The sequence below is a fragment of the Periplaneta americana genome, chromosome 6 (assembly GCF_040183065.1).
Source record: "Periplaneta americana isolate PAMFEO1 chromosome 6, P.americana_PAMFEO1_priV1, whole genome shotgun sequence".
NCBI classification, from domain to species: Eukaryota; Metazoa; Arthropoda; class Insecta; order Blattodea; family Blattidae; genus Periplaneta; species Periplaneta americana.
This window is the reverse complement of record NC_091122.1, coordinates 7,179,011-7,191,496: the sequence shown is the minus strand read 5'-3', so window position 1 is coordinate 7,191,496 and position 12,486 is coordinate 7,179,011. Positions and strand designations below refer to the sequence as shown.

Here is a 12,486-nt window from a genome sequence, read left to right as displayed (position 1 = left end):
TGAAAGATGAAGAATAAAGAGATGATGTGTGGAGTGGTATTTCTAGCGAGTTATCATATTGTGACCGAGTATTTAAGTTATGATACCGAGAAAGACTGTGGAATCGGACAGATAAGTAAGAGGGAGTAGAGGTGTGCAAAATTCGGTATAAGAGCGAAAGGGAGAGAGAATGAAAATTTCCAAAGAGAATAAGATTGGAACATATTAAACAGTTCATTGCACATTAAAATTTATTGGTCTGTAATTTACAAAGAAGTTGACGCTGCCGCAAAATCTATGAGTGTCGTTAGTGACAGAATTCAAAACGGCTCTCCCACAGGTATAATGGTGAGCTCGTGGATCTGAAACAATAAAGCAAGAAAAATCGAAAATCAGAAAATTGACTGAGAAATTACGCAACTTCTGAACAGTCCACAAGTATCATAGAGGCGGAGTATGTTAAATAGTCGAGTTGTTCATGATGATATCAATGGTTGTGATGTTGATTATGGCGCTAGTGTCACACCTGTACGTGTGGAGGAGTCCCCAGAACGTACAGCACGGAATCCGCGATGTCCTTAGACTCCATATAGGGCATTGTCTTGTATTCATCCATTTTGTCAATCGAGAGTCCCGATACTTCAAATATTTCTGTCTTCACAGCCCCTGGACTAATACTCTGGAACAAAGAATATTGTGAACCTATAAAATCAATATGGCGTGAAACGTTTATGCTATTCATGATTATTATTTGAGCATTGTTGGAATTTTAAGGATGTTTATGCTCGACCATGCCGAAATGTAGTAATTATACACCTGGTAGCAGACCTTTAATGCATGTCATTAAAGTACACCTACTCATTAAAGGTCAGGTCTTTCAGCCAATGACGACTCAGGTTACAACTGTTCAGCCAATGACAGGTCAGCTTTCTACCGTTATAAAACCGCAAGTATCGATTATTCTCGGATATGCAATCGAAAGAGAATTAGCGAAAAGTCACGGAGGCTGGAAATCTAATACTGTCGCAGAAGGTTATGTTCTGTTACTATAATAATTAGCGTTAATTGTAAATAATATTCAAATAAATTCAATTTGTCATCTCGTTTTTCAATGTCTAATTTAATTTCAATGTTATCTCTGTAGGTTCTTATGGCCTAGCAAGGTCAATGTGGACATCTGTTCCTCGGAAAAAATCAATACTTTCGCGTCTGCGTACATCTCACAACATACGGGACATTGCTCAAAAATTAATAATATCAAGTTAGAAATATGGTCGAGCATAAAAAGTCGTATGAAACTCGCCTATAATGGTAATTAAGAAGCTCGTATGAAAATTATGAAACTCGCTTGCGCTCGTTTCATAAATATCCATACTCACTTCTTAATTACCTTCATTATAGGCTCGTTGCATAATGTACTATTTTGATTTAAAATTTTGATTAAAATATAATACACTACAGATACTAGAACAAATGCTCAAAAACAACACACCACAAGAACAAATCAAAGGAATCATCCACACCACAGACATCATCACAAAACAAAACTACTTCACATACAATAACAAATATTACACTCAAACCGAAGGCCTACCCATGGGATCACCCATTTCCAGCATTCTAGCAGAAATATTCTTACACCACATAGAACAGACATACATACTAAACAAAGACAACAACAAACACGCAGACAACATCATATATTGGCACAGATACGTAGATGACATACTAATACTATACAAAGGAAACAAAAGACAGATCCAAAACCTACATCAACACATAAACAAAATACACCCAAAGCTACACTACACATTAGAAATTGAAAACAACAAATCCATAAATTTTCTAGACATCACAATAACAAATGTAGACAACAAACACACATTCAAAGTATACAGAAAACCCACAACAACAACAACACACATACACAACACATTCAACCACCCCACACAACACAAACAAGCTGCATTCCGAACAATGGTACACAGACTACTCAACATACCAATGAACCAACAGGATTACAACGAAGAACTAAACACAATCAAATACATAGCACAAGAAAACGGATACAACCCCAACATAATAGATAACACAATAAGTAAGACAAAACACAACCACAAAAAACAGAAGAATACAACACAAACACAAGAACACAAAAAATACATCACATTAACATACGAAAACAAAAACACACATAAAATTGCAACCTCATTCAAGAAATTAAATTACAACATCGCATACAGACAAATAACACTGTACAAAAACATCTCAACACACAAACAACACAAACAAACAAATACAACCACACAGGCGTATACAAACTCAAATGTAACACCTGCAACAACTTCTACATAGGACAGACAGCAGATCATTTCAAACACGTTACAAAGAACACATCACAGCCATAAGAAAATTGCAGAACACATCACAAATGCCAACCACGCCTACAGAGACATCAACACAGACATGGAAATATTACACATCCAACCAAAAAGCCAGAAACTCAACACACTAGAACAATATGAAATATACAGACACACGAAAACACACCCCAACGACATTCTCAACACACAACTCATTTTCAAAACACACACACTCTTTGACTTTACACTACGAACGCACCCTCACAGGAAACAAGAGGCGCCAAGACCAACAACGACCAGTTCTGAAGATGACCCAAAATAGGTCGAAACATGTAAACAAGGTATGTTAAAATTTAACACAAAAAAGTCTTATGATACATATTCCGAAGTAAAATAAACGCTTGATATTTCTTTTCATTTCTGTCTTCATACTCCCTCATTTAAATTTAACAAGGCGGAGCCTTCTCGTTAACTACTTCATAATCGCTTCCTCATTCCATGAGGCCTTGTCTACAGACAACAATGCAATTGATCGTCGAAACGATTCACACATCAATATGACGCCAATGAGTTGTTTGAAATTGTAATGAATAATAATGTCATTACAGAGAACAGGGGTTATTTGGAAATTTATACCGCAATGAAATAATTTCTGTCTTTATAATCCCCGCATTTATTTATCACTCTGTTTGTGTACGAATAATAATTTTCGATTAAATTGAAATTAAGTCATCGTTATTGTTGAAATTGACTATATAAAGAGACGACATCTCAGATGGCTTGGTAGTTTCTTTCAGAAAATGGTGCGATGGACAAAACGTCTTAAAATTAGAAAGACAAATGGGAATGGATCCGCTAACATAATAAGTAGGCCTATAGGTTTCGTACTCCACATAACCAATGGTGTGGCAGAAACATAACCTGCGCTATTAGTGATCAAATTAAGCTCTTTACATAAGAAATGCCTTACGGATGACATTGACATCAACTCCTATCAGGGTAATGTTGTAATTTGTTTTACAAAAAGTTGTACACGAAAAAAGTTCCACTTAAAATAAAAGAATGTAAATATTCTGACAGGAAATACAAGAAAAAATAATCGAGAGTAAATAAATAAATAAATATGTACATAAATAAAGACATAAAATTAATAAACGAATGAATAAATAAAAAAATAAACACACAAACAGGTAAACAGATAAATAAATAAACATTAATAACTAAATAAATAAATAGATGAATGAATAAATAAATGTATAAATATGTTAATAAATAACCATTTATTCATTCATTCATTCATTCATTCATTCATTCATTCATTCATTCATTCATTCATTCATTCATTTTATTCCATAGATCTTACATGAGCAATGAAGCTTTAAGATGTGGAACAAGTCAAAAGTTTACAATGTTACAATTCCAATTTTTACAAATTTGTATAGTTTTACAATTTAGTAATTTTCTACAATTTTTACAATTTTGTGCACTTTTTTACAATATTTTACAATATTTTGTCGAGATGTAGTGAGATGAGGTAAGGTCCGAGGATTCGCCAAAATATTACCCGGCATTTGCCTTTTGGTTTGGGGAAAACCTCGGAAAAACCCAACCAGGTAATCGAATCAAAGGGGTTGATGCCGAGGACTCGCCATAGACCATCCGGCTTCAGTCCCACGGCTGGGGAAAACCTCGGAAGAAACCAAAGACCAAAGGGGGATCCAATCCAAGCCCGAACGCAGCTCTGGATTGGATGGATTGGAAAATTTCAGAACTCTTCTTTACAATTGTACCGATCTTTTCTTTTTGGAATTAATAATTTTGACGTTATTAATTTTTATGTTATTATATGTACTATTGTTTGTATACATCTGAAGTCTGACTAATGTAATATGTAACTAGTGGACGATGTGTGCAGTGGAGGGGGGAAGAATCTGGCCACCCTACCCATATCTCCTAGCCTAGTTGCCTCATAAGTAGTGCCTTCTTGGTATCACTTGTGAGGTTCAGACCTGTCTTCGAACAATAGACTAAACAACAACATATGTAGAAACGGAAAAAGTGTATAATTATGTTCTGGCATAACTAACATTTAAACAATATAATTTACAAAGAAGGATATCAGTTTGAACACAGAAGTGAGTAACATAATGAGTATTAACTCACTAACAAAATCTGAATCAAACTCACTGATGTGATTCAGCACCTCTCGGTGTCCATTTTACTCCGCGATTAAGTCTGAACTGTTATAATAATCCTTAGTAAGAATAAACAAGAGCATATAATATATACTGGACTTTTTTAGTATATACTCCTGTTTAGTAAGAATAAAAACATTTGAGTACCTACTCATTTTTGATTACATACTCATAACATGGAAGCATAGTAGAATATACTCAAGTGTCCATCTTGTACAGAATATATACTCATGCTTAATAAGAATAAAAGCTAGTATATTCTCATATTTATAAGTTCGTTTTCATGTTATTCTGAGTATGTTTTGTAGCAGGCTCAATTCTGAGTATTTGTTGATTTGTGTTCGGTTTAAAGTTAAATTAAAAGAAAATGGCATAATTTATGAACGATGTAGTACCTCATGGAAAAATATAGAAAAAGACGTGAACTTCAGAAGGCATTAACGCTTCACAAAAGTGAATGTGAAAAAGGTTAAACACGTATTTGTTATTCATAAAAAACGTAACCTATAAAAATATGAATGGTTATCAAATTATAAGGTTAGATTGTATTGTTAAATATAATTAACGATTACAGTTTATTTTGTAAAATTTGAATTGTAAAATGTAACTTAAAATTATATAACAGCTCCATAATAAAAAATGTAATTAGCATAACTGGAATTCTAGAAATGGATTGTAATCTCTATCCAACATCCCGTAATGACGATTTCCCAGTACTATTGTTTGTTTCCTGTTTATTAACGTTACTTATCTGATTCATTCTCTCTTTCACGTTTATTTATTTATTTATTTACTTATTTATTTATTTGTTCATTTAATTTATTTATTTTATTATTTAATTAATTAATTAGATTATATATTTATTTGTTTATTTATTTACTTATTTACTTACTTATTTACTTATTTATTTATTTATTTACTTATTTACTTACTTATTTATTTATTAATTAATTTAATTTATTTATTTACTTATTTAGTTATTTACTTATTTATTTATTTACTTATTTACTTATGTATTTATTTACTTATTTATTTATTTATTTATTCACTTATTTATTTACTTATTTATTTACTTGTTTAATTATTTACTTATTTATGTGTTTACTTATTTGCGTATTTATTTATTTACTTATTTACTTATTTACTCACTTATTTACTTACTTATTTATTTATTTACTTATTTATTAATTAATTTACTTATTTATTTATACACTTATTTATTCACTCATTCATTTATTCACTCATTCATTTATTCACTCATTCATTCACTCACTCATTCACTCATTCATTCATTCACTCATTCATTCACTCACTCATTCATTCATTCACTCATTCATTCGTTTATTCGTTCATTCATTCGTTCATTCATTCATTTATTCATTCATTCATTTATTCATTCATTCACTTTTCATTCATTCATTCATTCATTTATTCCTTTATTCATTCATTTATTGATTGATTGATTCATTTATTCATTTATTCATTCCTTTATTCATTCATTCATTTATTCATTCATTTATTATTTCATTCATTCGTTTATTCGTTCATTCATTCATTCCTTCATTCATTTATTCATTCATTTACTCATTCATTTATTCATTCATTCATTTATTCCTTTATTCATTCATTTATTCATTCATTTATTCATTCATTCGTTTATTTATTCATTCATTTATTCATTCATTTATTCATTCACTCATTCATTTATTCATTCATTCGTTTATTTATTCATTCATTTATTCATTCATTTATTCATTCATTTATTCATTCATTTATTCATTCATTCATTCATTTATTCATTCATTCATTTATTCATTCATTCATTTATTCATTTATTTATTCATTCATTCATTCATTTATTCATTCATGCATTTATTCATTCATTCGTTTATTCATTCATTTATTCATTCATTCATTCATTTATTCCTTTATTCATTCATTCATTCATACATTTATTCATTCATTTATTGATTGATTCATTCATTTATTTATTCATTCATTTATTCATTCATTTATTCATTCATTCATTTATTCATTCATTTATTCATTCATTCATTTATTCATTCATTTATTCATTTATTTATTCATTTATTTATTCATTCATTCATTTATTCATTCATTCATTTATTCATTCATTCATGCATTTATTCATTCATTCATTTATTCATTTATTCATTCATTCTTTCATTCATTCATTCATAAAAAACAAAACACAAACCACTACAGCATGCGGCTAGCATGTTGAAGTCTATAAAAAGGACTGAGCATCACGATGCAATGTGGTCGAAGAGGATAGGTAACACGAGTACATACTAACTTTTAAACGATCAAGAAGGCTGTAGAAATGAGTATATATTCGCGTTAGGTAGAATGTCTTTATTCTTACGAATATGAGTATGTTCTAGTGGTTATGAGTATATAATCACAGGAAGTGCTCATACTCAAAAGTATTAACCTTGAGAAAGTACTTAAGCTTTATTCTTACCACCCAATGAGACGTGATTTGACGGCCCCAAACTCTACTAATTGTTCTGCGGGTTGAAGACGTACCAATTTCTTTTATACCTTAAGTCCTACATCTGTAAGAACACGTCAGCAAAACAAGGCTATAGCGTACTCACAGTGACACGGATCTTGGACTTCTGGTTCACTAGTTCACGGCGAAGACCTTCTGTGAGGGCTGTGACGGCGTGTTTGGAGGAAGAATATAAGCCGAAGGGATGTATCACTTTATGACCTGCAACACTGTGACAAGGGTCTTTTTACGTCTAGTACCTAAGCCCTGTAATTAACAGCACATAAGTGCAGACATGTCACTCACCTGTTGATGTGTATGATGTGACCGTCGTCCACGCCTTTCTCCTTCATGGACTGCAGGGCCTCTTTGGTGCACACGCTGAGGGCCAGGACGTTGAGGTCGTATATCTTCCTCCAGTTCTCCACGGGACCACCTGTTGAACACAATTACTTGAAAAAATGAACAGTGTATTAAGAAATGGCAGAAAAATCAATTTTATGTGCGTAACTGCTTACAATAAAATTGGACCTTAGAGTCAGTTTTGTTGGGTGGCGTTAACACAATCTCTGTTAACTATACAGTATGTGGTTCCTAGGATACGAAATCGTGATAATACTAAAACTGACATAAGCAAATCGCTGTTAAGTTCATTTTATGTGCATTATTAATTACAATTGAACCTTAGAGTCAGTCTTGTTATGTGGCGTTAACACAATCTATGTTAACTATATGTGGTTGCTAGGATACGAAATCGTGATAATACTAAAACTGACATAAGCAAATCGCTGTTAAGTTCATTTTATGTGCATTATTAATTACAATTGAACCTTAGAGTCAGTCTTGTTATGTGGCGTTAACACAATCTATGTTAACTATATGTGGTTGCTAGGATACGAAATCGTGATAATACTAAAACTGACATAAGCAAATCGCTGTTAAGTTCATTTTATGTGCATTATTAATTACAATTGAACCTTAGAGTCAGTCTTGTTATGTGGCGTTAACACAATCTATGTTAACTATATGTGGTTGCTAGGATACGAAATCGTGATAATACTGAAACTGGCATAAGCAAATCGCTGTTAAGTTCATTTTATGTGCATTATTAATTACAATTGAACCTTAGAGTCAGTCTTGTTATGTGGCGTTAACACAATCTATGTTAACTATATGTGGTTGCTAGGATACGAAATCGTGATAATCCTAAAACTGACATAAGCAAATCGCTGTTAAGTTCATTTTATGTGCATTATTAATTACAATTGAACCTAAGAGTCAATCTTGTTATGTGGCGTTTACACAATCTATGTTACTATATGTGGTTGCTAGGATACGAAATCGTAATACAGTATATTAGGACTGGCATAAGGAATGAGCTATGTTGACTATGTTATAAGATTACTAGAATGCAAATTCATGATAATAAAATTTTGTTTAGAAAATCGCCGTTAAATGCATATCCCATCCTTTATTAATTAATGTTAGGTTTGGGTTTAGTTGCGTCATAGGCTATCTCCTGAATTGTAAAATTTGATACTGTTGTGTATTATTTTGTACAAAACTTTGCGAAATACGCCAATACCTGTCAACGAATTGGCAGAGCCAACTCCAGCATTGTTGACCAGAATGTCGGTTCCTCCAAGGTTATCCTTCACCCATTTGAATACTTCCTTAACTTCTTCCTCTTTGGTGACGTCGCACTTAATTGGATGCAGCTTCCCAGGGGCTGACTTCAGTGAGTTCGCCAAATCCTGCAAAAAGCATCGATGAAATTAGTTATTTGTTGTGCCAACGGATATCTCTCTCTCACGGGAGGTGGAGAAAGATACTGGAGTATTTTTTTTTCTGTATTAAATAAATGTTTGTTTCAATACAACTTCGCTTGTTTATCTTCACAATGTCACATCCATGTGGAGAAGATATGCCAGGATATTTGACCTTTCCTCCTGAGACACTATGTTTACAAGAATCTTGAATCCAGTTTCAAAAGACTAAAGAATTGGATCTAATTGTGTTTTGCAGTTCTTGTAACATACAAGGAATTCTTACCTGTACTCTTTCCACCCTACGTGCCAATCCGACGACTTTCAGTCCTTTCTTGACCAGTTCCTGGGCGATGGCTGCTCCTATACCGGCACTGGCTCCTGTCACCAAGGCAACGCGTCCTGACCAACGTTCCATTTCTTATTTAACAGTGACTGAAAACTGAATGCAGACAGGCTTACAATTACTTAACTTGACAGATTTCAATGCTGTGTGTAAAAACTGAAATCTTGTGATGAATTGTACAGAGCGGCTAGTAGCGATCGGGACAGTCAGACGCTAGCGCATGCGCGTTGTAACGGGAAAAAGTAAGCCAATATCTCCACTAATAGCGCGCTATGTACTAGACTACTCAATTTATTACTGAAGACATAAGTTTTATTGATACTTAAAGCTAATAATAATGAGCACTAACCTGTGTTACAAGAATTTTGAAAACGACTTTCCTTACAAACAACAAATTATCGACATTGCGTAGAAAATTCCCGTCAACACGAATAAGTTTCTCATGTCTGATTGGATTAGAGCAATTTTTCGAATGATGTTTTCCTTTAGTTCCTCTATAGCGTGAGGATTAGTCTTATAAACTTTAGCTTTTCACCTCTCCATAAATAAAAATGACTCGAAATGAGATCGGGGCTGCGAGGGGGCCATAACCTACTGTTTATAACTCTATCTTCAAAACTGTCGAAAATCATTTCCTTTGATTCGTAAGCAGTGTGTACAGTGTCAGAAACCTGCTGAAAGAATGATTATTGGTATTCATTGTCTGCTAGTTCGAAATAATGTAAAACTTCACTCCTAATCGAGTCATATGCCTTTTTGAAATCAACGAATAACTGATATGTACTGTGCCCATTTTTCCTCCAATGTCTATTATTATTATTATTATTATTATTATTATTATTATTATTATTATTATTATTATTATTATTATAACCATGCAATAAGAATGTTAGGAATAATTCGGTCAATTATTTATTCTTTTTCAACACCTGACTCTCTTTTAATTCTATACTATAGGCCTACATTAGTGAAATCGAAACTCGAATATGCATCTGTAGTTTGGAACACTATTACTAGTTCTGATTCGGCAAAACTGGAAAATATTCAAAGGAAATTTATTTCATTATGTTCGTACCGATTCCTGCCTAATAACTCTGGGTATAACTATGATGAAAAATGCGAGCACTTTAAATGTCGAAGCCTGTATGCCAGACGTCATGATCTCGATTACTTATTCTTATGTATGGTCCTTAAAGGTGACATTAATTGTCAATCTTTCTTAAACAGTGTCAGCCTTCGTATTCCTATGAAGGACATGAGACATCACAAACTCTTCTATATTAGAAATTCTAAATCTTCCTCACCGGTCTCCAGATGTATTAAACATGCTAACTTACATGTAGGCGATTTCGATCCATTCAATGTATAGAAGTATTAGAACATGGCAATGTCTTTGCTAATATTATTTGCATAATCTTTATACACATATTGGTAGTACGAATCAACTCCTTTCCCTAATAATTTATAGTTTTAATTCTTGTAAATTAATTATTGTAATCTATGTTATTTATTTTGTTGTTAACACAAGTATTTAACTTGTACCATATTTGTTCATTTTAATGTATTAATTGTATCACTGTGCTGGACTTCTATTGGCCAATGGCTGTTGTCCAGGACATAAATATAAATAAATAAATAAATAAATCTATAAAGGTAAAAAAGGTATCCCCGTAACATGCCATGAAGGTACTTGGGGGGCATGGAGGTAGAGCCCCATGCTTTCCATGACCTCGGCACTAGAATGAGGTGGTGTGGTCGGCACCACGCTCTGACCGCCTTTTACCCCCGGGAAAGACCCGGTACTCAATTTTATAGAAGGCTGAGTGAACCTCGGGGCCGTTCTGAAAGTTTGGCAACGAGAAAAAATCCTGTCACCACCTGGGATCGAACCCCGGACCTTTCAGTCCGTAGCCAGCTGCTCTACCAACTGAGCTACCCGGCCGCCCAATAAATAAATCTATATTAATAATAAATCTGTAGCCAACTTTTTTGTGGTAATTTTCGATTTTCCAAAAATAATTGGTGTTAACGTGTATAATTAACCATCCTGAAACCGAAAATCACTTTTTTGAAATTTTTGTTTGTATGTCTGTCTATCTGTCTGTCTGGATGTTTGTTACCTTTTCACGCGATAATGGCTGAACCGATTTATATGAAAATTGGAATATAAATTAAGTTCGTTGTAACTTAGATTTTAGGCTATATGGCATTCAAAATACTTTATTTAAAAGGGAGGTTTTAAGGGGGCCTGAATTAAATAAATCGAAATATCTCGCTTATTATTGATTTTCATGAAAAATATTACACAGAAAAAGTTTCTTTAAAACTAATTTCCGATAAGGTTTATTCTATACAAAATTTTGATAGGACTGATATTTAATGAGATAACAACGCCATCTAAGGCACTGTACTGAAATAAAAACAAACGACTTCGTCTATAAGGGGTCTTGGACAACAACAATCGAAAGCTATTAAACATAGTCTAAGAGAATGTTTCAGTGTTTGTATGAACTAATATCGGAAGCTAATTAATTATTTAATTATTATTTCACCATTAGAAGGTGTAGTTTCTCTAGACGGACATAATTCTACAATGTTATTACAGTAACTTCTGAAACATATAGCAAGTAATATAAAGTATACACATTAAAACTAAATGATATGTCAATCTTCATTAAACTATGGTTGCATGTAATAACAATTAAGAAACATTGTCATTGCATCAAATGATTGCTCTCTGGACCAAAATGATCGCATTTTAATTATTTAAATACAATTTAAATTAAGTAACTTATTAAACCATTTATCCTTCTATCAAACACGAATGTTCCTTGGATCAAACGTCCTATTTTAATTATGTAATTACTTTATATTTATTTCTAACAGGTGCAGCGGAGCGCACGGGTACGGCTAGTAAATAAATAAATAAAAAATAAATAAATAAATAAGTAAATAAGTAAATAAATAAATAATTAAATAAATAAAATATTATTGTTATTATTATTATCATTATTATTATTATTATTATTATTATTATTATTATTTTTATTATTATTATTATTATTACTATTATTATTTTGCGAACATGATGCTTAAAATATATGTTGAGATCTCAAAGTAAATGCACATCTTAAGCTCTCGTAACACAGATTCTGCCTTGAATTTTTGAGCAATGGTGAAATGATGATTCAGCGCAACTAAATCACTTGGTTTAGAAATATATAAAGGTCCAGTGCAAGTAGTTTTCATAAGAGAAGCACCAATAGTGTTGAAATGTTCTCACCAAACTGCGTTTTTCTCCTCGCTACAGCGACGCAGTGGA

At 32.5% G+C, this 12,486-nt stretch overlaps 1 protein-coding gene across 1 annotated transcript; it reads right to left on the bottom strand.

Annotated features, from left to right (window-relative positions):
* Positions 1-204: 204 nt before the first annotated feature.
* Positions 205-12,486, bottom strand: LOC138700959 (farnesol dehydrogenase-like). Its single transcript, XM_069827411.1, has 7 exons — positions 12,448-12,486; positions 9,105-9,260; positions 8,638-8,806; positions 7,359-7,488; positions 7,159-7,282; positions 506-658; positions 205-341 (listed from the first exon to the last, which is right to left on the bottom strand). The coding sequence occupies exons 2-7, from the start codon at positions 9,234-9,236 to the stop codon at positions 300-302; spliced, it is 750 nt and encodes a 249-aa protein (XP_069683512.1). The 5' UTR covers positions 9,237-9,260; positions 12,448-12,486; the 3' UTR covers positions 205-299.

Coding starts and splice junctions, on each gene's coding strand:
- LOC138700959 (XM_069827411.1), bottom strand. CDS start 9,236: ATGGAACGTTGGTCAGGACGCGTTGCCTTGGTGACAGGAGCCAGTGCC. Junction 7,489..8,637: donor CTCTGCCAATTCGTTGACAG/GTATTGGCGTAT, acceptor TGTGTTCAACAG/GTGGTCCCGTGGAGAACTGG. Junction 659..7,158: donor AGTCCAAGATCCGTGTCACT/GTGAGTACGCTA, acceptor TCTTTGTTCCAG/AGTATTAGTCCAGGGGCTGT.